Source organism: Moschus berezovskii, chromosome 1, assembly GCF_049115385.1.
Source record: "Moschus berezovskii isolate FMDL1 chromosome 1, NW_MosBer_1.0, whole genome shotgun sequence".
Classification (NCBI taxonomy): Eukaryota; Metazoa; Chordata; class Mammalia; order Artiodactyla; family Moschidae; genus Moschus; species Moschus berezovskii.
Window position 1 is genome coordinate 125043896 of NC_142460.1, and position 27803 is coordinate 125071698.

The 27803-nt window shown below is 34.4% G+C and overlaps 1 protein-coding gene across 1 annotated transcript in view; it reads left to right on the forward strand.

The window, feature by feature from the left end:
• The window catches only part of SI (sucrase-isomaltase), a 117308-nt gene that overhangs the window by 10802 nt on the left and 78703 nt on the right, over nt 1-27803 (forward strand). Inside the window, exons 9-18 of the mRNA XM_088843151.1 lie at nt 1678-1803; nt 4264-4395; nt 4481-4600; nt 7503-7616; nt 14822-14906; nt 18767-18884; nt 20306-20477; nt 24182-24298; nt 26181-26335; nt 27303-27387. Coding sequence (XP_088699277.1) covers nt 1678-1803; nt 4264-4395; nt 4481-4600; nt 7503-7616; nt 14822-14906; nt 18767-18884; nt 20306-20477; nt 24182-24298; nt 26181-26335; nt 27303-27387 — 1224 coding nt within the window. The remainder of the gene's footprint in view (nt 1-1677; nt 1804-4263; nt 4396-4480; nt 4601-7502; nt 7617-14821; nt 14907-18766; nt 18885-20305; nt 20478-24181; nt 24299-26180; nt 26336-27302; nt 27388-27803) is intronic.

Consider the following 27803-nt stretch of genomic DNA (forward strand, 5'->3'; position numbering starts at 1 on the left):
GCAGTTCCCAAATTGCTGTTCATAAATGTGAATTTCAGAAATGCACACAAAATTTACAGTCTCCATTATATGAAATCATAGTTATTGTGTATGGTTGTCACACTATCAAAACAGGGGACAGGACATTTTTGAAAGAGTTTTAGATTTGATTTGTGAAATATTAGTTGGGATAGTTGTCTATTACATGCTGAGTAAAGTCTGTGGTCAGCACTACCTGAACTTGAGTCATGTTTGACATGCCAGTGCAGCATTCATTCATTAATAATACAGTTATCCACTTGCATACATCATTTTATGGGTAGACCTGTAAATTCTTGAATTTAAATTAAAAAAAAAGACGTGTAGAATATAGCACTATTAATCAGTGCTGAATTTCAATGGGGTCACAAATTAGATAGAGAATAGGTAAAAGTAACTATCTCTTGTTTGAAGAAGAACAAACTATCCTTTCTGTACAAATTAACTCAATGGTGTCAGGATGTCAAAATTGAAAACTTTAATGCATTTTAATGACCAGATCATTTTATACATTTTAAAGATGATATATACATATAAAGTATAAGATGAATAGTACATAAATTAATATAATATATAGCAACACCTATTTTATATACTTTTATGAAAATAAATTGTGTGATATATATAACATTCACACACAAAAATTTCAATCACATGTGTAAATCTTTAAACTTTTATGGAACATAATATGTTTATGAATAGTGTAAACACACTGAGTTTTGGCAGGGTTTTATTTGATACCAAGTTTTAAGAGAGAAATTTAATGCTTAAATTGAAGAGAATACAATGACCCAACATTAGTATTTTTAAAAAATTTTAAATAGTAGTTTTTAGACGTACATGATGAAATCACAGTTCTTTCCCCTAAAATGTATACCTTAACGAGAGAAAAGCCATCATGCCATATAAAGTTATTTGTTTTAATACAACCTAATACTTTGTTTTTAGTGAAAAAAATACTATCAGTTGCACTCGTATATCCATGTGCAAAATCCTGTGCTCTGTTGCGATAAGATACTGGTGGTCTATTGCGACTATGCACTGAGCCTGCTTGGGCTACCAGAGAGTGGGAGGGGAAGGGCCCATTTAGTCCTTGGGGGAAGGAAGAAACCAAGGCCCTACATGTGACTATCAAAAGTACCTTATGAAATACTTTGTGGGGAGCCTTGTAGGCATATATTTTATTAATATTTTTGCAAAATAGGAGAGAAATAAGTGTCAAAATGTAACAGAATAGGAATTGTATACTTTTAAATTACTTTTCTTACATGTTATCATTCATTCATTTTGTTGCTGCAGGAAGTGGGAGTGTGGTAGACAGTTTTATTGTTCTCTAATCTCTTTAATGCTATCCTTTTATTCTCTTCTTTAACTTTCCATGCACAGCAAAATACACTTTTATAAATGCTACTTTTTAAAGTGCTACCTTTCTGATGTTTTAACACAAAATAAAAGATGAGTGACTGAACATAAACTTGCTAAGTGTTTCATAACACAATTCTAAGAGAATATCTATTTTAGAATGCAGATACAACAAAATCTTTGTTTAAAATATGTAGTTAAACTCAAATTGATACTAGAGATACATAATTAAAATCATGTTAATATTAGTTTCTAGTGTTTGTTATTGAAAATAATTAAATATCCATTTACTTCAAGCTCATTGGAAGACCAGCAATGCCAGCTTATTGGAATCTTGGATTCCAGCTGAGTCGCTGGAATTACAAGACACTTGATGTAGTGAAAGAAGTGGTACAAAGAAATCGGGAAGCTGGCATACCATTTGTAAGTAGGATGAAGGGTTTGTGGGAATATATATAAAGTTAAATATTTTCACATAATAATAAATGCAGGACATTGTCAGGATTACTACCATATTTGCCAAATATGAGTTCAGTTCACTCACTCAGTCGTGACCAACTCCTTGCGACCCCATGGACTACAGCATGCCAAGCCTCCCTGTCCATCACCAACTCCTGGGGTTTATTCAAACTCATGTCCATTGAGTCGGTGATCCCATCCAACCATGTCATACTCTATTGTCTCCTTCTCCCACCTTCCATCTTTCCTAGCATCAGGGTCTTTTCAAATGAATCAGTTCTTTGCGTCAGGTGGCCAAAGTATTGGGGTTTCAGCTTCAGCATCAGGCATTCCAATGAATATTCAGGACTGATTTCCTTTAGGATGGACTGGTTGGATCTTCTTGCAGTCCAAGGGACTCTCAAAAGTCTTCTCCAATACCACAGTTCAAAAGCATCAATTCTTTGGCACACAGCTTTCTTTATAGTCCAACTCTCACATCCATACATGACCCCTGGAAAAACCATAGCCTTGACTAGACGGACCTTTGTTGGCAAAGTAATGTCTCTGTTTTTAATAAGCTGTCTCAGTTGGTCATATCTTTTCTTCCAAAGAGCATGCGTCTTTCAATTACATAGCTGCAGTCACCATCTGCATTGATTTTGGGGCCCCCCAAAATAAATCTGTCACTGTTTCAACTGTTTCCCCATCTATTTCTCATTAAATAATGGGACCAGATGCCATGAGTTTTTTGAATATTGAGTTTTATGCCAACTTTTTCACTCTCCTCTTTCATTTTCAATAAGAGGTCTTTAGTTCTTCGTTTTCAACCATAAGGGTAATGCCATCTGCATATGTGATGTTATTGATATTTTTCCCAGCTATCTTGATTCCAACTTGTGCTTTATCCAGTCCAGCATTTCTCATGATGTACTCTGCATATAAGTTAAATAAGCCAGGTGACAATATACAGCCCTGTTGTACTTCTTTTCGTATTTGGAACTAGCCTGTTGTTCCACATCCAGTTCTAACTGTTGCTTCTTGACCTGCATACAGATTTCTTAGGAGGCAGGTCAGGTGGTCTGATATTTCCATCTCTTTCAGAATTTTCCACAGCTTATTGTGATCCACACAGTCAAAGGCTTTGGCATAGTCATTAAAGCAGAAGTAGATATTTTTCTGAAACTCTCTTGCTTTTTCGATGATCCAGCGGATGTTGGCAATTTGATATCCGATTTCCCTGCCTTTTCTAAATCTAGCTTGAACATATGGAAGTTCACAGTTCACATACTGTTGAAGCCTGGCTTGGAGAATTTTGAGCATTACTTTGCTTGCATGTGAGATGAGTTCAATTGTGTGGTAGTTTGAGCATTCTTTGGCATTGCCTTTCTTTGGGATTACAATGAAAACTGACCTTTTCCAGTCCTGTGGCCACTGCTGAGTTTTCCAAATTTGCTGGCATATTGAGTGTAGCACTTTCACAGCATCATCTTTTAGGATTTGAAATAGCTCAACTGGAATTCCATCACCTCCACTAGCTTTGTTTGTAGTGATGCTTTCTAACGCCCACTTGACTTTGCATTCCAGGATGTCTGGCTTTAGATGAGTGATCACTCCATCGTGATTATCTGGGTCATGAAGATCTTTTTTGTATAGTTCTTGTATTCTTGCCACCTCTTCCTAATATCTTCTGCTTCTGTTAGGTCCATACCATTTCTGTCCTTTATTGTGCCCATCTTTGCATGAAACATTCCCTTGGTATCTCTAATTTTCTTGAAGAGATCTCTAGCTTTTCCCATTCTATTTGTTTTCCCCTATTTCTTTGCATTGATTACTCACAAAGGTTTTCTTATCTCTCCTTGCTCTTCTTTGGGACTCTGCATTCAAATGGGTATATCTTTCCTTTTCTCTTTTGCCTTTCACTACTCTTCATAGCTGTTTGCCAAATATAGTTATAGGTTACTAAGTTGCTTATTAATGGTGAAGTACACTTTATGTCCATACACAATGCCCAGGTGTACCTGAATTTTGAGAACTGATTATGAGTTATACTAGAATAGAGCATATGTTGAAGTACGAACAAAATTATATTGTTTTTTAACTATACTTTTAGAATTTGTATACTTTTAACGTAATAAAATTTTATGTATTTTATTTAATGTGAAGATTTTTGTTATTTTATGCAATGAGCCCATATATGTACATATACATGTGTATATGTCATAATACATACCGAGTTATCATCATTTAAACAAATGTGAATAATCATTAGAAAAACTAGCTTTATAAGACATATCATTGTGTTTTTAGTGAAATAAAAGAGATCTAAGTTCATTTACCTCTTAATCATTAAATTTATAATAGAAATTCTTTGGACTTTAGCGTTGATGTGATTAGAGGATTCTTTCAGTACTGTTTATTGAAATATACTCTGCTAATTTTTAGGATACACAAATCACTGATATTGACTATATGGAAGACAAGAAAATCTTTACTTATGATCAAGTTGCATTTAATGGCCTCCCAGAATTTGTTCAAGATTTGCATGCCAATGGGCAGAAATATGTCATCATCTTGGTAATAACTGAACATATGTATTAATTTTTAGTATTTACACATTTGAAAATTAATTGATTTTCTAGTTTCTTCTCTCTATTATTAGGACCCTGCAATTTCCATAGAGAAACGTGTGAATGGGGCACCATATGAATCCTACGATAGGGGAACTGCCCAAAATGTGTGGGTAAATGAGTCAGATGGGACTACAGCAATTATTGGAGAGGTAAATAATGATATTCATTAAATTTGTGTTGCTCAGATTTTCTATTGTACAACAACAATTGTTTCTGAGTTGTGTATGTATGTGTGTTTCTCAGAGAATTTGCTTACTTTCAAATCTAGATTTGCTATTTTAATTGCATAAAGTTTTAGGGTAAATATTCCAATTATCTCTAAAACAGTTTTTGTAAGAAGGCAGATAATTTTCAATGATAAGCAATGAAATTAATTATACAAATATGATAAATACTTTGATTACAGAAATTTTCATAATGTGATGTAAAACAATTGCATGTATAAATTGAGTAATTACATGTTGGATAATAGGATTTATGGTGTACATCTTTACAATAAAAGCATTAGATATCTATGATTAATGTTATTTTTAATACTTTATATTTGAATAAAATCCAATTTGAGATGGCTTTAACATTTAAATTTCCTTTTCCAATTTTAACTTTCCTCATATCACAGAACTAAGAAAGAGCAGTGTGAAGAACATACCCAGCTCCCAAAGGCATAATTTTTAATCAAGATAAATATTCTTCTAGATATAGCTTTATAAGATATACCAAAAACCACAATGTGTAGATACTTTGACCTGATAATTCCAATTCTGTGATTTAGTCAAGGGAAATGAAACAGGAGAAACTATCAACTTATAGAAACATATTTATTATAGCTTTATTTACAAGAATAAAGACTAAATAAGACAACAATCAGTTCAGTTCAGTCGCTCAGTCATGTCCCACTCTTTGCGACCCCATGAATCACAGCACGCCAGGCCTCCCTGTCAATCACCAAATCCCGGAGTTCACTCAAATTCATGTCCATCAGGTCGGTGATGCCATCCAGCCATCTCATTCTCTGTCGTCCCCTTCTTCACCTGCCCCCAATCCTTCCCAGCATGAGTCTTTTCCAGTGAGTCAGCTTGTCGCACGAGGTGGCCAAAGTATTGCAGTTTCAGTTTTAGCATCAGTCCTTCCAATGAACACCCAGGATTGATCTCCTGTAGAATGGACTGGTTGGATCTCCTTGCAGTCCAAGGGACTCTCAAGAGTCTTCTCCAGCACCACAGTTCAAAAGCATCAGTTCTTCAGCGATCAGCTTTCTTCACAGTCCAACTCTCACATCCATACATGACCAAGGGAAAAACCATAGCCTTGACTAGACGGACCTTCGTTGGCAAAGTAATGTCTCTGCTTTTTAATATGCTATCTAGGTTGGTCATAACTTTCCTTCCAAGGAGTAAGCGTCTTTTAATTTCATGACTGCAATCAGCATCCGCAGTGATTTTGGAGCTCAAAAAAATAAAGTCTGACACTGTTTCCACTGTTACCCCATTTATTTCCCATGAAATGATAGGACCAGATGCCATGATCTTTGTTTTCTGAATGTTGAGCTTCAAGCCAACCTTTTCACTCTCCTCTTTCACTTTCATCAAGAGGCTTTTTAGTTCCTCTTCACTAAGACAACAATAAGACTAAATACATTTATTTAAAACAATAAAGACTACATTAACCATCACTTTTTTAAAATCACATTCACCAAAGTTAAAATTTCTGATGAAACTTTTCTTGATTATGAATTCCATCAGGAAACAAAACCCAATATTCCTCCCCTAGTGTCATTAATGGAGAAGGTAATGGCACCCCACTCCAGTACTCTTGCCTGGAGAATCCCATGGATGGAGGAGCCTGGTAGGCTACAGTCCATGGGGTCGCTAAGAGTCTGGACATGACTGAGCGACTTCACTTTCCCTTTTCACTTTCATGCATTGGAGAAGGAAATGGAAACCCACTCCAGTATTCTTGCCTGGAGAATCCCAGGGACAGGGGAGCCTGTTGGTTTGCCGTCTATGGGGTCACACAGAGTTGGGCATGACTGACGTGACTTAGCAGCAGCAGCAGTGTCATTAATATCTTAAAAAATACATTTTGTTAAGACCTGTACCAGGGCTTCCCTGGTAGCTAAGTCGGTAAAGAATCTGTCTCCAATACAGGAGACCCGGGTTCAATCCCTGGGTCAGGAAGATTCTCTGGAGAAGGAAATCGTAACCCACTCCAGTATTCTTGCCTGTAGAATCCCATGAACAGAGGAGCCTGGCAGGCTACAGTCTATGGGGTTACAAGAGTCGGACGCGATTTAGCTTCTAAACCACTACCAAGACCTGTTCTATTGAATATGGACAGATCTGATCACTAATATGCATAATTTGAATATAAAGCAATATTATTTGTCCCAATACATCTGAAATTGAATTTATCTTGCTGAATGTCATTATTTTACATGGTAAGTAAAGTAATATGAAGACACATATATCATAAAGAAGCATCTAGTGTTTAGCAGCATGGAACTGGATATGAGAGTGCCTGGATATGTGATTGGATATGAGGTTCCCTCTGTAATACTTATTAGCAAGTGACTTTGAAAAGCTCTTCTGTTTATCACGTCTTTCATCAGCAAAATGGGTTTAATTATACTACTTACCTCATCTGTAAAGCGATGATAAAAATAGTACCTAGTTCCTAAAGTTCCAGTGAAGATTTAATGAAGTAATAATTAAAAACAGTTAGAGTAGTCCCAAGAACATTATAGTTGAGTGACTAAGCACACACACAAATATAAATAAATACACAAAGAAACCTTTTACCTTAAATTTCTTGGGAACATATGCCTTTGGAAATGCACTAATATAATTTCTTTTATCACACAGTGAATATGTCTGTGCTTTCAAGTAGACCTAAGATTATTGTAAATATAGGTGGTCCAGGGATCACACATACCTAAAGAAGTACAATGTCACAATTTTAAGAATTTTTTCTCTTCCTCTTCACTCAGTCTTAATTTCCATTATTTATGTTTTCTTTTACTTTTGTATATATGGGAATAATTTGTTCTTCCAGGTATGGCCGGGATTAACAGTATACCCTGATTTCACAAATCCGAGCTGCATAGAATGGTGGGCAAATGAATGCTACCTTTTTCATCAACAAGTAAAGTATGATGGACTTTGGATTGTAAGTAGTTATTTTAGACTTGTGATTTTGGACAATGAACATAGAATTATTTTTCCATGAAATAAATATAAGCTCAACAAGATGTACTTTATAATGTATTAAGCATAAAATAATGCTATAATTTTTCTAGAATGTATAAATATCATACCTGTCATGTTCATGGATCAGAAAAAGAATAAAAACTAAAAACTATTAATTGAGATTTTTATCATCTACTAATACTCTTTATAGAATAAAGCTTATTTCTGTAACTAAAAGCAGGTTTTAGAAAAGGCAGAGGCACCAGAGATCAAATTGCCAACATCCGCTGGATCATGGAGAAAGCAAGAGAGTTTCAGAGAAACATCTATTTCTGCTTCATTGATTATGTCAAAGCCTTTGACTGTGTGGATCACAGTAAACTGTGGAACATTCTGAAAGAGATGGGAATCCCAGATCTCCTGACCTGCCTCTTGAGAAACCTGTATGCAGGTCAGGAAGCAACAGTCAGAACTGTACATGGAACAACAGACTGGTTCCAAATAGGAAAAGGTGTACGTCAAGGTTGTATATTGTCACCTTGCTTATTGAACTTATATGCAGAGTACATCATGAGGAACGCTGGGCTGGAAGAAGCACAAGCTGGAATCAAGATTGCTGGGAGAAATATCAATAACCTCAGATATGCAGATGACACTACCCTTACGGCAGAAAGTGAAGAGGATCTCAAAAGCCTCTTGATGAAAGTGAAAGAGGAGAGTGAAAAGTTTGGCTTGAAGCTCAACATTCAGAAAACAAAGATCATGGCATCTGGTCCCATCACTTCATGGGAAATAGATGGGGAAACAGTGGAAACAGTGTCAGACTTTTTTTTGGGGGGCTCCAAAATCACTGCAGATGCTGATTGCAGCCATGAAATTAAAAGACGCTTACTCCTTGGAAGGAAAGTTATGACCAACCTTGATAGTATATTCAAAAGCAGAGACATTACTTTGCCAACCAAGGTCCGTCTAGTCAAGGCAATGGTTTTTCCCGTGGTCATGTATGGATGTGAGAGTTGGACTGTGAAGAAAGCTGATCGCCGAAGAATCGATGCTTTTGAACTGTGGTGTTGCAGAAGACTCTTGAGAGTCCCTTATACTGCAAGGAGATCCAACCAGTCCATTCTAAGGGAGATCAATCCTGGATGTTCATTGAAGGGACTGATGCTAAAGCTGAAGCTGCGATGCTTTGGCCACCTCATGAGAAGAGTTGACTCACTGGAAAAGACTCTGATGCTGGGAAAGGTTGGGGGCGGGAGGAGAAGGGGACGACGGAGAATGAGATGGCTGGATGGCATCACCGACTCTGTGGACATGAGTTTAAGTGAACTCCGGGAGTTGGTGATGGACAGGGAGGCCTGGCGTGCTGTGATTCATGGGGTCGCGGAGAGTCGGACACGACTGAGCGACTGAACTGAACTGACTGAAAGGGTTATATTTTTATGACTAATAATTTAAGTTGAAAACATTTAACAAAATTTGTAGTGCAATTTCAAAAACATTTACTAATGGCTGCAGTAGTTAAGCAATTGCAGCAACATGGGGTTGAACAAGCTCTTATCCTTTAGAAACTTTCTTTTAATAAGCTAGGAGTAGAACAAATCAATACTGGCAATAAGTTAAATGTTTTTTTTCAAGACAGATGATAACAATAAACAGACAAAATTGTATGTTTACTGGTAAAGTTATTAGAGGAACACACTAATGTTTAAAAGTTTCTTTGGATAAAATTTTGTATCTGTAGCTATTGATACCTGCTGGTAGGTTTATGATTTAAAATAATAATGATTATAGTCAATGATTTAATGTCTTTTGTTTAAGACACTTGGCTTCCACTGTGGCTCAGTGGTAAAGAAATCCCCTGCAATGCAGGAGACACAGGTCTGATTCCTGGGTTGGGAAGATTCCCTGGAGAAGTAAATGGCAACCCACTCCAGTATTCTTGCCTGAATGGACAGAAGAGCCTGGCAGACTATAAAACTATAACAATATTTGGGGAATGAAATTACTTGGTAATCCGAGAACTCTGTATTTCAGGGGAAAAAATCAAATAATTTTGGACACTGAACATAAGCCATGTTTTACAAAGTTATTACAGCTGTACAAAATTTTGGAAGGAAAAATAATGGATATCTGGGGATAGCTAAATTTTTTGACCTTTGAGGTCATAGCATCTCCATTTTCCTGAAATTTTCACTATTAATTCAATCATTGAATTATTCATCTAATCATTTATTTACCCAATCAATTACAGTTGTTTATTTTTCACCATCATGAAAACATGGAGTTGACTAAAAGATTAGTATACCCTTCAGAATTCTTATGATGATAACAATGAAAATGGAAAGGCATTTAGTTATTTGACAGAAAATTAGTGAGATTGCAATGATGATATATAGCTGCTGGTATTTTATTTACATGATTTACTTTCTGTCTTTTTAATAAAATTTCAAATTATCAGATGCTCCACACAACACAGTTATTGGTGAGATAACTACAATTTCACCCCAAAATTCATGGCATACTGTCATCTAGCAATCCTCTCTTTTGTCTTTTTACCAGTTAAATTTCCATTTATCCTCAGTGAATACTCCATTTTACCAACAACTCTTATCTATAGAGAGGATCTTTCTTTCTCCTTTATAGAGATAATTGAAGACTATGACATGAACTGTCTCCACTTCCCACCACAACCCATCAAAAGCTAGCATCCCTCCTCTTTTTCTTCATTTTCAATTGATGAACTGGCTCTTACTCCAGTCAATATCTGTCCTCCCATGTGGATTTTTCTTCCTCTTCTGTGCAGTTTGCCTCCTATATTTTTAAACTCTTTTGCTAATGATTTATTTTACTTTATTCTATTTAAGCCTTCCATATGATGAAGAAAAAAGTGGGGTAGGGAATCCTTGACCATACTTGTCACCATCAATCCTACCTCATTTCTTTATTTCCTTTTTTTGGCCACAATTCTTGATAGAATCAACAACACTCAGTGCTGGTAGAAATGACCAAAAAAAAAAAAAAAGCAATCTGCTCTTGACTTTTGTTTTCAATTCTAGCTCCAATTTCAATTGCTTTATTTAAATTAGAAGTGCCTTCTTGCTTTCTTTCCTTTCTTTTCCTTTCTTTGTTTCCTTTTTCCCTCCCTTTCTCCCTTCCTTCCTTCCTTCCTTACTACCTTTCTTTCTTTTTTGTGCATAGGAAACAATTTGAGTCCATTGGATCAGTTACAAGTATAAATGACATTTAGCCATAGTGCAAGAGAATTTGACTGTGCTATAAAGAGAAAATACTCCATTTCCCAAGTCTATTGAAGACTGAAATACTTGATTCATATCCAAAGAGAGGGAGGGATGGGAAGAAGAGCATCTGAGCAAGTCAGAGTGGTTATGACACTAACACAGAATAATTTTGACTAATTAAAAAAAAACAAAAAACAAAAAACCCAAAACACAACATGATAACCAGTATGATTTCAAAGCTCATTAAATATCACCAAATTCATATATACTCTGTTCGTGTGTATGCTGAGTTGCTTCAGCCTGTCCAACTCTTTGCAACCCTATGGACTATTCTCTTCCAAGCTCCTCTGTCCATGGGCTTCTCCAGGCAAGACTAATGGAGTGGGTTGCCAAACCCTCCTCCAGGGGATCCTCCCAACCGAGAGATCAAACCCACATTTCTTAAGTCTCCTGCATTGACAGGCAGGTTCTTTACTCTTAGCGCCACCATACATTTGGTTTATGTAGTGGATATTCTGTTTCCAGCTCTTACCTAAATAACTGCCAAATTCTAGTGCTAGTTGTTTCTCTACTTTTTCATTTTAGTCAGATTATTTTTCTGACAATGAATATACAGTAAAGGAGTATTATTTAACTCAGGAAAAATTATTTTCATGTTAAATTTTAAAATATTTGTATAATTTTATAATTTGGTAGATTTTCCATATAGATTAAATGCTAATGCTTTTTAAGTGTTAAAATCACTTCGTAAATGTTATGAGCTTAATTGAAACTGAAAAATAGATTTTTTTGCATATAAGCATACATTACAGTTGAATTATCTTTTTTGTGTCATTCTTAAGATAATCTCCTAATATTTTAGAAATAAGAGCCAACTGTATTTGGTACAATTAAGACTAAAACTGTGATTTCAAAATAAAATATTAGTCAATAGTTTTAAAATTCAAAGAACATTTCCATTTTTTTCTGAAAAAATAGGCATATTTTTATAATTACATTGTTATTATGGTTTTATTCTTTAAAACCTGAACAACTGAGTTTTCCCATAAGGAATTCTAATAATTTAATATACAGTGTTGGGAAATTCATCGAGAATTAAAATTCATTGAGAAAATATATCCAAACATGTTCAATGTATCCCCAATAACCGAAGGCTTAACTGGATATGTTCTCTCTACATTTCATAAGATTCTTAGAAAAAATTGATTATTTAAATTTCTTTGAAAATAAGGGCATTTTCAATTAGATTTCTGGAGAAGGAAATGGCAACCCAATCCTGTACTCTCGCCTGGAAAATCCCATGGACAGCGAAGTCTGATAGGCTAAAGTCCATAGGGTTGCAAAGAGTCACACACAACTGAGCTATTTCACTTCACTTCATTTAGATTTAGTTTAAATATGAAGTTATGTAATGTCACCAGATTATTATACAATTTTCAATGGACTTTATAAAGTACCCCTAAAAATGCCATTGCCAATGTCTATAAACAATCATTACTAGACTTGAGATGATTTTAATGATACCTGAATATCTGTAGGAGTACATCTTACTATCAATTCACTGAGTTCTTTGCCTCAAGACTTACAAAACTTTCAATCTGACTCTAATGTTGAAAATGCTAATCAAATTCACTTTTTACGTGACATTATATAAATGTAACATCACTTAAATCATTTTAATATGTTTGAGAAAAATATTTTCAGAATTCTGAAAAAAATACAAAATACATTAAAAGAAATATCAATTCCTTCAAAATATGAGTAGTAAGTTTAGCTTATTAATAATATAATCTTGCCAAATTAAAAATATTATTAATTAAAAATAATCAAATATCAATGCTATTCATTTGTTGTAGAATATAGTTCCGTCCGTTCCGTTCCGTTCAGTCGCTCAGTCATGTCCGACTCTTTGTGACCCCGTGGACTGTAGCCTACCAGGCTTCTCCGTCCATGGGATTCTCCAGGCAAGAGTACTGGAGTGGGTTACCATTTCCTTCTCCAGGGGATCTTCCCGACCCAGGGATCGAACCCGGGTCTCCCGCATTGGAGGCAGACATTTAACCTCTGAGCCACCAGGGAAGCCCAGAATATAGTTAAAACCACATAAATGATTAAATTTCATTTTAAGTTATTTTATTTTTATACTATATTGTTTTATTTACTCTTAAATTGAATAAGATAAAGTATATTTTGAGTGAATGCCTCAATTTTATTGCAAGTTTGCAAATACACAGTTCAAGTAGAATAACATTAACATCAGAGTTAAATGTTTGAGCTTGTATTTCTTCAGTGATTTTATATACAAGAGTTAATAAAATATTTTAGAAAAAGACTTAAAATTTAAAATAATACAACTCAGCTCCATTTATGAATTTCAATACTTAATGCTATGTTTAAATTTAATTCAATTTGTGCAATCAAGAAGAAAAAATATTTATGTTTATCTAAAATTATTGCCTGTTCAAATATAGTATCTCTTTGTATTAATTTTACTGAACATATGACAGCAAAATTGAATATATTAGGTAATTTCAGTAAAATAACCCCAACGTATACTTTAGAATAACTACTTAATTGTTTTTCTTTGTGGCTCTTAAGAAAACAAAAATGTGTATCAAAATGAGAAATTATATCTTCTCCCTGAATGGCCTTAATTTCTTACATTAATTCCATCTGAGCATCATGTGGATTGAAGAAGGGAAGAGTAATGAAGAGAATATGCTTCCTCTGAGGAAAACCAAATTAACAAAGGAATTGTTTGAGTTTGATACCTTTGTGAGAGCAGAAACAACATATTGTAGATATGTGGGAAATAAGACTCAAAAATGTATGGAAGTTTGGTGCATTAACAGAGAAGGAGAAAGACACATTTCTTGAGCATGTTATAAATGATTTTATATGAATTATCTTTTTTAGTACAAATATTTTACTCAACTGTTTGTAGGCATAGGACTTGTAAGTAGGAAGACAATATTGAGGCTTCAGTTTACAAAGAAAATCCATAGATACAATACCCCACAGCTCTGACTCCAAAAGGTATCTAGATCACTGGTTCTTATAATGTGGTCCAGCAGCCCTAGGGTTCCCTGAAACTCTTCGAGGGATTCAATAAGGTCATAGCCATTTTTATTAGAATACTAAAATGCTATTCACCTTTTTTGTATTTTCTCTAATTTCTCTCAGTTCACTTTCTCATGAAAGTGTAGGAATTGTGTTAGTCACTCAGTCATGTCTGACTCTTTGGGACCCCATGGACTGTAGCCCACCAGGCTCCTCTGTCCATGGGATTTTCCCGGCAAGAATACTGGAGTGGGTTGCCATTCCCTTCTCCAGGGGATTTTCCCAACCCAGGGATCAAACCCAGTCTCCTGAATTGCAGGCAGATTGTTTACCATCTGAGCCACCAGGGAAGCCCAGGCAAAAAGTGCTGTGTCTATCTGCTAGCAAGGCACACAATAGAAACTAGATAAATGCCAGTTGAAATTAATACACTATGCTAAATAAATGAATGTCCTGGAAATACATACAATGATAAGTTCAGTGAGAAGATCAATACAGTTATATTAAAAAACAGTTGCTTAATATATTTAATGTAATATAATTAATGCTATATATGTATTTTAAACAAGGTAAATCAAATATATTTTGGTTGTATATAATCCTTTAATCCCATCAAAATACCTCTATTATCTGGTATATACATTTATGCAAACACAAGTAATATTTTTTCTGACTATAATAACTTGTTCATACAAGAGTAGAATCAAGTAGTGGAAATAGTGAAACAAGCTTGTTTGTAGGTTGGTAGGTTATATTTGTCTTCTGGGAGTAGAAGAATGTCATGGTTGCTCTTGATAAAATATTTACAAATAAATAGAGACCTTCTGCATATATAATTTACAACTACTTAAAATATGCTGTTCTTTACCTTATATTCATTCAGGACATGAATGAAGTTTCCAGCTTTGTTCAAGGTTCAAAGAAAGGATGCATTGCTAACAACCTGAATTATCCACCTTTTACTCCTGGTAAATTTCATTTATCTCCTACAGTTAATTCAAAAACACTATATTTACTTACTGGTAAATTCAAGCATATATTTCTAAATTACAGATGTTGATATAATTTTGAGACCCTGAAATAACTGTGGTGTTTATTTTTTTGCAAAATATTTATGCCTAAGGAAAGGAGCACATTTTTAAATTTTGGTGTAGAATATTTTGTTCTTACCACTGATAAATTGCCCATGATTAAATGATAAATGAAAGAAATACAATTTGTTTGAAATCATAATATAAGTGATAAACTTTTTTCCCTTGAGCACTATGCTGTAATTCTGTGTCATTACACAGTTAAGTTCAGTCACTCAGTCACGTACAACTCTTTGTGACACCATGGACTATAGCACACCAGGCCTCCCTGTCCATCACCAACTCCTGGAGATTACTCAAACTCATATCCACTGAGTCAGTGATGCCATCCAACCATCTCATCCTATGTTGTCCTCTTCTCCCGCCTTCAATCTTTCCCACTGAAGTTTCAAATGAGTCAGTTCTTTGTATCAGGTGGCCAAAGTATTGGGGTTTAAGCTTCAACATCAGGCCTTCCAATGAATATTCAGGACTGATTTCATTTAGGATGGAAAGGTTGGATCTCCTTGCAGCTCAAGGGACTCTCAAGAGTCTTCTCCAATACCACAGTTCAAAAGCATCAGTTCTTTGGCAGTCAGCTTTCTTTATAGCTCAACTCTAACATCCATGCATGACTCCTGGAAAAACCATATCTTTGACTAGATGGACCTTTGTTGGCAAAGTAATGTCTCTGCTTTTTAATAAGCTGTCTCAGTTGGTCATAACTTTTCTTCCAAGGAGCATGCATATTTTAATTTCATGGCTGCAGTCACTGCATTGATTTTGGAGCCCCCTAAAAATAAAGTCTGTCACTGCTTCAACTGTTTCCCCATCTATTTCTCGTTAAATAATGGGACCAGATGCATTGATTTTGGAGCCCCCAAAAATAAAGTCTGTCACTGTTTCAACTGTTTCCCCATCTATTTCTCATTAAATAATGGGACCAGATGCCATGACCTTAGTTTTTTGAATGTTGAATTTTAAGCCAACTTTTTCACTCTCCTCTTTCACTTTCATCAAGAGGTCTTTAGTTCTTCTTCGTTTTCAACCATAAGGGTGATGTCATCTGCATATGTGAAGTTATTGATATTTTTCCCAGCTATCTTGATTCCAGCTTGTGCTTCATCCAGTCCAGCATTTCTCATGATGTACTCTGCATATAAGTTAAATAAGCAGGGTGACAATATACAGTCCTGATGTACTTCTTTTCCTATTTGGAACCAGTCTGTTGGTTCCAGTCCAGTTCTAACTGTTGCTTCTTGACCTACATACAGATTTCTTAGGAGGCAGGTCAGGTGGTCTGATATTTTCATCTCTTTCAGAATTTCCCACAGTTTATTGTGATCCACACAGTCAAAGGCTTTGACTTAGTCAATAAAGCAGAGGTAGATACATTTCTGGAACTCTCTTGCTTTTTTGATGATCCAGTGGATGTTGGCAATTTGATCTCTGATTCCCTTGCCTTTTCTAAATCCAGCTTGAACATCTGGAAGTTCACAGTTCACATACTGCTGAAGCCTGGCTTGGAGAATTTTGAGCATTACTTTGCTAGCATGTGAGATGAATGCAATTGTGTGCTAGTTTGAGTATTCTTTGGTATTCCTTTCTTTGGGATTGGAATAAAAACTGACTTTTTCCAGTCCTGTAGCCACTTCTGCTGCTGCTGCTGCTACAGATGCTAAGTCACTTCAGTTGTGTCCGACTCTGTGTGACCCCATAGACGGCAGTCCACCAGGCTCCCCCGTCCCTGGGATTCTCCAGGCAAGAACACTGGAGTGGGTTGCCATTTCCTTCTCCAATGTGTGAAAGTGAAAAGTGAAAGTGAAGTCACTTGGTCATGTCTGACTCGTAGCCACCCCATGAACGAGGCTACCCTACCAGGCTCCTCCGTCCATGGGATTTTCTAGGCAAGAGTACTGGAGTAGCTTGCCATTGCCTTCTCCGGTGGCTACTTCTGAGTTTTCCAAATTTGCTGCCATATTGTGTGTAGCACTTTCACAATATCATCTTTTAGGATTTGAAATAGCCCTGGAATTTCATCACCTCCACTAGCTTTGTTCAGTGATGCTTCCTCAGGCCCACTTGACTTGCATTCCAGGATGTCTGGCTCTAGGTGAGTGATCACATCATCATCATTATCTGGGTCATGAAGATCTTTTTGTATAGTTCTTCTGTGTATTCTTGCCGCCTCTTCCTAATATCTTCTGCTTCGGTTAGGTCCATACCATTTCTGTCCTTTATTGTGCCCATCTTTGCATGAAACATTCCCTTAGTATCTCTAATTTTTTGAAGAGATCTCTAGCTTTTTCCATTCTATTGTTTTCTTCTGTTTATTTGCATTGATTACTGTTGAAGGCTTACTTATCTCTCTTTGCTATTCTTTGGAACACTGCATTCAAATGGGTATATCTTTCCTTTTCTCCTTTGCCATTATTACATGTAGCTAATATGAATAATTCGGAGAAGGCAATGGCAAGCCACTCCAGTACTCTTGCCTAGAAAATCCCGTGGACGGAGGAGCCTGGTAGGCTGAAGTCCATGGGGTCGCTACAAGTCAGACATGACTGAGCGACTTCACTTTCACTTTTCACTTTCACACATGGAGAAGGAAATGGCAACCCACTCCAGTGTTCTTGCCTGGAGAATCCCAGGGACGGGGGAGCCTGGTGGGCTGCCGTCTATGGGGTCGCACAGGGTCGGACACGACTGAAGTGACTTAGCAGCAGCAGCAGCAGCAGCAGCAATATGAATAATTGGGCTTCCCTCGGGAATTGGTGGTAAATCATCTGCCTATAAATGCTGGAGGCACAGGTTCAATCCCTGGATTGGAAAGATCCCCTGGAGAAGGAAATAGCAATTCCAGTATTTACCTGGGAAATCACATGAACAGAGAAACCTAGTAGGCTACAGTCCATGAAGTCTCAAAAGAGTTGTACATGACTTAGTGACTAAACAACAATACCTAATGTGAATAGCTTTTTCTCACACATTTTCACCATTAATACTGGTAAAAAAATGTAATGTAAAGACAAGTAAGTGCTCTTAGGGAAATAGATTGTGATAAGGACATCTGAAGAAAGACAACAATAATTATTACAATGCCACATAAACCTGCAAATTAAAACACAATAAAAACTGAAAAGCAGAGATTTAAATGATTTGCCATTTGGCCACCTCATGTGACGAGTTGACTCACTGGAAAAGACTCTGATGCTGGGAAAGGTTGGGGGTGGGAGGAGAAGGGGAGGACAGAGAATGAGATGGCTGGATGGCATCACCGACTCTGTGGACATGAGTTTGAGTGTACTCCGGGAGTTGTTGATGGACAGGGAGGCCTGGCGTGCTGTGATTCATGGGGTCGCGGAGAGTCGGACACGACTGAGCGACTGAACTGAACTGAACTGAACAAGTCTACATTTTGGAATTAGGCTATATTTTAAAAATTATACAATTTTCAAATTGTGCTATATGATTTATAATACAGATGTATATATTTCCATATACATGTTAAAGTCTGTTTTTTCCATGAACTTATTTATTACTGAAGTTTAGAAACATAATATGTATTACTTTAAGTGCAAATGTAACAGTCAACTAATGAGAATAAAGGGTGAAGACCCAATTGGAACTTAGCATAAAGTGATGTCTTTCATTATTTTTTAATTACATGTGGTATTACATAGCCCATCACTTAAGAATTATGAAGCTTAAAATGGCAAAATATTTCTTAATAATTATTTCTTATATATTTTTCTAAGATATTCTTGACAAACTCATGTATTCCAAAACAATTTGCATGGATGCTATGCAGTACTGGGGGAAACAGTATGATGTTCACAGCCTCTATGGATACAGTATGTCTATAGCCACAGAGAAGTAAGTGAAATTCCACTCAGAAAACTCTCTAATATTTATTGTCTAGAAATATATTTGGTAATTTACATATATTGGATAATAACAAGTGTAGGAAAGCAAAGAAAGATAATATTTTAAATGTTAAAAATGAAGGCATAAAAGCATCACCTCTTTTATTAAATATTCACATATTTGAAACTTAATTATCAAGAACTACATGATGTATGTACTTAACTGTGATACTTTATTAATTCATAGACTGAAATTATCCTTCTAAATTTTGATTCAGCTTGGTGTCTCTGAACATGTGTTCTAAGCATGAATCTCATAATTGGCCTAAGACAATGGTGCTTTTTGAACAAGTCATTATTTTTTTTAAAAGAGTGTTTCATTTAAAATGTGGTTTTCTATATAGTATCTCATAAGTAATTCTGTAATAGAATGTGCTTGCTTATGTGTAAAAAAGTAGCATGATACAAAACAAAGAAAGAATATAACCATACATCAATTACCTACTATTTTTCAAGCATTGTATAAGGACCTATAATGCAATAGTAAGTAAAAAACAAATTCTGGATCAATAAATTTTAAATTTTCTCATAATTAAACAACTGTGATCAAGTTTTAATTCTAAACCGTATTTCGTCCCAAAGCATACCAGGATATCAAAATTGTATATGCTATCTTCATAGCGTTTACTTCACTTGAGAGCATTGTATATCATAGAGTATAAGTAAATAAATTCTAGGAAGAAAGAACATTATGCTTCATATAAAGGTGATTTCAGAAAAGCACCTCAGAATACTATTATATTTTTATGAAGGTAATCAAGCAAATTAAATTTTTATTATCTTTTTTCTGATTATTTTCCAATTATGGAATAATCTGTCAACAATATTCAGGTACTAATAGATTTGAGATGAATAATCCTAGTATTGTGGGTGATGAAATTCTAAAAACAAAATAAAATGCTTTGCAAGCATATATGTTTTACATCAACATTGCTAGATAATATTTGAAAATATAGACATTAATGTATGATTAACATCACTGAATTACAAAAAATGTGTTTTAGGTTCAAGTTTGGACTACTGTATTTTATATTATAAAGAGATTTTTCAATGGGTTTAAATCATGTATTTCAAAAACAAATATTGATTTGTTTTCTGGGTACAAAAAAACTCATGTTTAATTTGGTAAAGAAAATTATTCAAAGTCTAAATCATTTCTAGAAGATTTTTTTCTATGTTTGATCTGAATATATTTTACTAAGCAAATATTAATATCTAAATTCAAAATTAATATAAAATATTGATAAAATAGTTGCAACTATTATAGTTTGGCTCTAAAAACTGTAATATATGCCTTAAAATTAAGATTTTAGAATTTATCATATCAATATTATTTTAAAATAGATGTTATTAATTTTATTTTGTTATTAGAGCTCTAGAAAAAGTTCTTCCTAATAAAAGAAGCTTTATTCTCACTCGATCAACTTTTGCTGGATCTGGAAGCCATTCTGCACATTGGTTAGGAGACAATACTGCTTCTTGGGAACAAATGGAATGGTCTATTACAGGAATGCTGGAGTTTGGTTTGTTTGGAATACCTTTGGTAAGTAGTTTTTACAATATTATTTATGAACACTGTAATTGAAAATTTTGTAATATTGTCATCTTGATGATTTTCAGTTAAATGATTAAAGGTATATGACAGAAAATTTCAATTTCTATTCCTAGAGAATTTTGAGAAAAATGATTGTGGATGATGTCTATAACATTAAAGCGCAAAGAGAGAATGAACAAAATTCAGTCAAATCACTAATTCCTAAAACAAAAGTCAATATAAGCAAGCACAGAAAAATCTTATATAATAAATACAGAAGCGCCAGAGAAAACCGTAGGGAAAAAATCCAAACTTGGCATTGTAAAAAAAAGTAAATATCAAAAGTCTAGATATATTCGAAATTCTCTAGATTGTCATTTTAGGTTAAGAAGATAATAAAGCTCTTTCTTCTAATTAAAAGAGAAAAGATGACAGAAATATTTCAAATTTTTAAAGCAGAGAAAATTATATAGGCTATTCCAAATGTAAGAAATAAGGTAAGTCTCTAATATCAAGCAAAAGCAGAACTGTGTAGTGTTGATTTTCAGCAGTAAGGAGTATCATTACATAGCAAAATAAATATGAAATATTTATAAAATTATAGTGATTCATTTATTGTTTCATATATATCGAACAAAATGAAAACCAGAAACAAATCAAACCAAAACAAAAAAGCTACCACACACACACACACACACACCCCCACACCATCTTGAATTTGGAAAGTAAAATAATCGCATTACCAATTGATTCACCAAAATAAACTGAATGGAAATAAAGGGGAGAAACCGTAGAATTGATTGCAAAAAATTGTACTTCATATCAGAAATTTGGGACACCGGACAAATTGGTATTTAGAGGAAAATTTTTAGCCTTAAATGCTTAGATTATAAACAAAGAAGTTTTGAATATTAATTAGTGAAGTACATGAGTTAAGAAAAAGAAAAACAATAAATCTAATCATATAGCTAATGAAAATAAGAAATGAATGCAATGAAAGCAATGTCTCTAGAGAAACAAATGTCAAAATAAAAAGGTGACTCTGAAATTTTGAATAAAATAGACAAATATATGGCAAGTTTTGTCCAAAAAAATAAAAGAAAAAATAAGCAAAGTTGCAACGTATTCCAAGATAAGGTGTTATGTATAGTATAGCAACTAACAAGCAATAACCAGGAGTAAATATTCAAGCTATGTGTGGGACTTTTTGAGAGCAATTGTAGTAACTTAGTAAATTAAAGATACACCATGTTCATGGACAAGAAGTCTCATAGATATATGCTTTCTCACAAAACTGTTATCTAAATTCAGTGATATTCTATTTTAAACTATAAAAAGAATTTGAAGAACATATAAACTTCATGTGGAAGACAATACACTTTAAAGACATAGAAAAGAGCACATGGATTTTGCCGTATCAGCTAAAATAATAATATAATGCAATGATACTTAACTGTGAATAATCAAATAAGTTAGTATTGCAAAATAGAACATGGGTCCATACATTAATAGAAATTTATTTAATGGTAGCCCTATCACTGTAGCTCAGTGAATAAAGTATCAACCATTCATATGGACAACTGATTATCCATTTAAAATATAAAGTAAAATGACTCTCTGTCTCAAATAATACGTAACCTATGTGTAAAAAGTAAACTTTAAGCATCATAGAAGAAAATATAAGTGAGTAACTTTATGACGTAAGGTTAAGAGTTGAATTTCTTAAACAGAGCACAGAGGTACTACTAATAAAGAAACAAATTTGGTTACAAAATGAAAATTTTGGTTCATCTAATGTCTATTTTATAAATTAAAATAAAATGTTTACTACTACTGGAAAATTATATTTTCAATTCATATAAGTAAAAAATGATTAATATTTAATTTAAAGAAACTACTATAAATCTGTAAAAGGTAAAAACAGTAGAAAAATCAGCAAAGGATATATCAAGCAATTCTATAGAAAGAGAAATACATATGAATTAAAAAAATGTGAAAAAATTCTTAACTTTCCTAGTAATCAGAGAGGTGCAAGTAAAAACTTTGGTGAAATGCATTTAATATATATAGGTGGTAAAAATTAAAAGTCTAAAAATATAAAAAAATGAAGCAAGTGGGAACATCCCTGTACTGTGACTGTACTTATTATAAATAGTTACTGTTGGGGTCCTTTGATGGACCGGAACCTGGTGATCCAGAGTGGACGATAAGAAAGTGAAAGAGAGAAAGAGAGAGAGAGAGAAAGTACAAAAGACACGGGACCTAAGCTCTGATGGAGCTGTTGCTGCTGCTGCTGCTGCTAAGTCACTTCAGTCGTGTCCGACTCTGTGTGACCCCATAGACGAAAGCCCACCAGGCTCCCCCATCCTGGGATTCTCCAGGCAAGAACACTGGAGTGGGTTGCCATTTCCTTCTCCAATGTGTGAAATGTAAAAGTGAAAGTGAAGTCGCTCAGTCGCGTCGGACTCTCAGCGACCCCATGGACTGTATTAGACAGAATGAAATTTTATCAATAGCCACAATATGGATAGTCTAATACATACAAGGTCGCTGACGCTGAAAAGAGTCACTGCATGTCTCATCCTATGACCTCAGTGCTGAGAACTGTATGCAGCTCTACTCCTTCTTGGAATAGGAACTGATAAGGAACAATCATTGAGAAGTAGAAAACAGCATGCAGGAATCCTCCTGTTAAATGTTCCCTGACAAGTTACAACTAGTTTTGATTTTAAAAAACACACTTTTCCAATAAGTCAGGAATGTAGTCTTATATACATATATATTCACAAAGAAACTTATATACACACTTCATACAAGCATATTTTATAGTGATGGAATCCCATACAATAGAGAACTGCAGCCATATTAACCTAATTGAATCTCACAAAAATAATTATTTGAGAAGAAAAGTGAAATGCAGTGTAACACATACATGTCATTTATATAAAGGTAATAAGAATGCAAAAGAGTATTATATATTGTTTATAGATACATATATCCGTTCCGTTCTGTCGCTCAGTCGTGTCCAACTCTTTGCGACCCCGTGGACTGTAGCCTACCAGGCTTCTCTGTCCATGGGATTCTCCAGGCAAGAATACTGGAGTGGGTTACCGTTTCCTTCTCCAGGGGATCTTCCCGACCCAGGGATTGAACCTGGGTCTCCCGCATTGGGGGCAGACGCTTATACCTCTGAGCCACCAGGGAATATATATATACCACTTATAAAAACAAATAAATGCTTGTAAACATTAAATACTGATAGTAAATTAAGTATAGTCATTTTTTGAAGAGTTCTTGAGGGACAAAAAGTGCAATTATATGTGATCATACATCTGGCAATATTTGTACTCTTTTACTACTACAGTAATATAAATCAGTTCAGTTCAGTTCAGTCGCTCAGTCATGTCCGACTCTTTGAGACCCCATGAATCACAACACACCAGGCCTCCCTGTCCAAGGAAAGTCAAATCACAGGTGGTGAGTTTTGGATTAAGAAGCCACACATTTTAATAACTCAGTTTCAGCTTTATACATTGAATTAGAGGCAAGTATGTGGCAAAAATTCAAAATCAGACTAGGCCAAGGAAGAGTAGTGAGAAGACAGTAAAACAAAGACTGTAAGTTGGTACAGATTAACCAGTTGTATAAATGTGATGCCCTGGGGAAATTTGAGAATCTTTACAATATAAATAATAGATATATATGCTATTTAGGTTGGAGCAGATATTTGTGGGTTTGTGGCTGAGACCACAGAAGAACTCTGCAGAAGGTGGATGCAACTTGGAGCTTTTTATCCATATGCCAGAAACCATAATGCTGATGGATATCAGGTAAATGCCTCTTGTTCTCCATGCTTCAAAATAAAACATAAGCCTATTTTTAGCAATATACTTAAGTGTATATGTGTAGAGATCTGGTCTGAAAGTTTGTGGTATAATTCACAAAGAAGAGTTGGAAGTCTTCCTCTCAACGTCTGTATTTTGTATATAAAAATATGATCAAATAAGAAAATCATGACAGTATTGCAGAAATATTTTAAGCCTAACACATATACACATGTGTGAAATCACAATGTTTTAAGTTAATGACAAAGCTTTTTGAGTCTGAATTCTTACATTCTAATAATAAGTTCCAGGTAACTTTTCTTTCATAAAAATAGAATATATTCTTAAGGATTTATTTTTCTTTTATTAAAGATACACAAGAAATTAAAGACACTGGCAAAGTAGTTTGGGTCCATAATTTTTCTTTAATAAGTAAAACTGTAATGACAGGTGGGGAAAAAAAATAAAGCTAACACTTTGTAAACATGCATCTGAACTGGTGGAGGTTAATCTACAAAGGCTGAGCTATGGGCTCTCATAGGCATATTTCTTAGAGGGAATGAGAAAATTAGGTGAAAGCATTAAGTCAATTAAGCGCATACTGGTTAATTATTCACTGTACACACAATGGGGCTTAATTCTCTTTGAGAAGAAGGACAGACACTCAGTGCTCCACCTGGAAGGAAGCATGACAATACAGAAGTAAAAGGTATAAACTGGATAGTCATTATTTCCTAATCCACCTAAGTGATGCTTCAAGAAATTTGTGTTCTTGGGAGATCCTCATGTGAATTAAATTATACGTGTGTTCATTTATGTCCTCCAAAAAACAGATGCCAAGACAGAGTTAGAAATATTAGCAATTTATTGCTGAAATACTTGTGGTAGATAAAGGAGAGGAAGGAGAAAGTGGAGAGAGCCTTCAGATCACAATTCAGGCCTAAATTTGATGCAGATGAAGGCAAAGAAGAAGATTTGATAGACTTATATTCTACAGCCCATTTCAAAGGAAATTTTGGCTCGTCCAATAGGGAGTCCTCAAGGCAAGGTTGACCACTGGGAAAGACCTGTATCTCCTTGGCATGGGTCTTATATATCCCACCAAGCTCATTGATTTCCTGCGAGCAGCCAAAGGAAAATGTGGCTTTGGTATAAACATGATGGTGTATCCAGGAAGGCAGTAGCTGGTTTCAGGAAATCTAAGCAGGTTTGTGTACATCATTATACCTTGGCTAAGAGTCAACTAAGCTAGCTTGGGCTCAGCAAGAAGGCTGTCCTTCAGGTTGAAAGCCTACAGGCTGACCAGATGGCTTTGTTCTTTGTGTCCCATGGTTTGCAGACTGAGCTTATTGTACTAACAGCAGTGACAAGGTGCAAGGCAGCAAATCCTTAGGCAATCCAAGCACGCTTCAAGCCCTTACTTGAAGGTGTCACATGTCCTAAGACTACATTGGTCAGAGTATATCATGTAGCTGAGCACAAAGTCACATAGTGGGGAAATACACCACTGTTAGAGGCAGATACTAAGAGTCATATAACAGAAATTGTGGGTACAAGGAGGCATGAAAATTGGGACCAATAATTCCATCTACTGCAAATAATAGAAATGAAGAAGACTTTGTTAAAATATGTCCTATCTTCTCCAAGAATGTGTATTCAAAAGGGAAGTGTCCACTTTAAAATGAAGTTTAATTAATATATATATCCAAATGAAAACATAAAAACTAGAAATTCATATACTTCAATGATGAAATAGGAGTCATCTCAACTTTTTATAAGCAGGTTAAAAAGTACACATTTTGGTTTTCAAAAATAGAGTAAATGCTTATGTTTTAATTTTTATTCATATTTTAACTTTCTTAATTCAATTTCTCTGTTTATCCCACAGCATCAGGATCCAGCATTTTTTGGACAGGATTCTCTTTTGGTTAAGTCATCAAAACACTACTTGAATATTCGCTATGCCTTGTTACCTTTCCTTTATACTCTATTTTATAAAGCCCATATGTTTGGAGAAACAGTAGCAAGGTCTTTTCTTCATGAGTGAGTACTATGTTCAAGAATTTCAGTCTTTCAAATTATATTGAGACAAATAATAAAAAATTAATGAGTAGATCAAGATGACATGTGGATTTCTCATGTTTTTCTTGACATTTATGTAAATTATTTGGTGAAATGTGAAATTATAGTAGTAAATATAATTAATTTGGTGAAATGGACAAGTTCAATCTAGAAATGTGATAATTGTATAGAACTTAAAAGGAAAAAATATGTAGAATATATTAGAGTAAGTTTATCAGTAAGTAATGTTAAGCATAGAATTCTAAAACATGTATTAAATGTTACATATATTAACTATCATTTAATATTATTTATTAAATACAACATTAATTATAAATAAGCAAATATTAAAAACATAATCATGTATATTGTGAAAATTATATAAATATAGATCACATATAGTATAGTTATAAAACAATGAATTGTGCTTGTCTTTGTATTTCTTGACCAAAACAAGGTCGTTTCTCAAGAAATGACTAAAGATCCCTTCAAGTCCAAGTCAAATTGAAGTTTATAAGGAAAAAGTATAAAAAGGAGGAAAGTAGAATATGAAGGATTTCTGATAGTTCATGAACCTATTTTACAGGAAAAATGAATTAGAATAATTGTTTGTTATAGATTTTTTATTTTTATAGTTGTTTATTTATCACATGATAGACTTTTTTTTTTGAGTCCCAAATGAAGTAATTTCCTCTCTCCCACCTTTCTTCACTTTCTCTTTTCCTATGTTTCTTTTTCTTGAGTGTCAGGTGTACCATAAGGATGCATTAATAACTATAGATTCAAAATTACATATTAAGTCAGTTTTGACGTTATAAAGTCAAATTTACATATCAAGGTAAATTAACGACAATGATTATTCCCAGGGAATAACTTAAAAGATAATAAATTGAATTATTTGGATTAACATTTTTTATCTTTATATTATAAACACTGTCATTGTTCTTAGGTTTTATGAAGATACTAATAGCTGGATTGAGGATACTCAGTTCTTATGGGGCCCCTCATTACTTATAACCCCTGTATTGAAACAGGTAGGATATAATTTTAATAAATTTTAAAGGGAATTTTGTGTAATCAAATCCACACTAAATTACAAAACATCTGGGTAATAAATGTTACTCAGAATGCGTCAAACTGATAAGTGTTTAATTAAATTCTAAAACATAGAAGAAATTTTGAAAAGTTATAAGCATATTAATTAGATTTATGTTTTTCAAGTATATAATATGTACTGGGGAGAAGAAATTGTGTAAAATTAGTATTCTTCCACAGAAGAAAGCTTTATTTATGAAACATATCAAATCTTATAATAGTAACAAATAACTGTCATTCATGTAGTCATAGATATTGAAATTTTGCTATACTATAAATAAAGGAGAACTTGAAAACCAATAGATCATATGAAAATGCTGAAAAAGTAGTGGAATGAAATATTTGGATTTTGCCT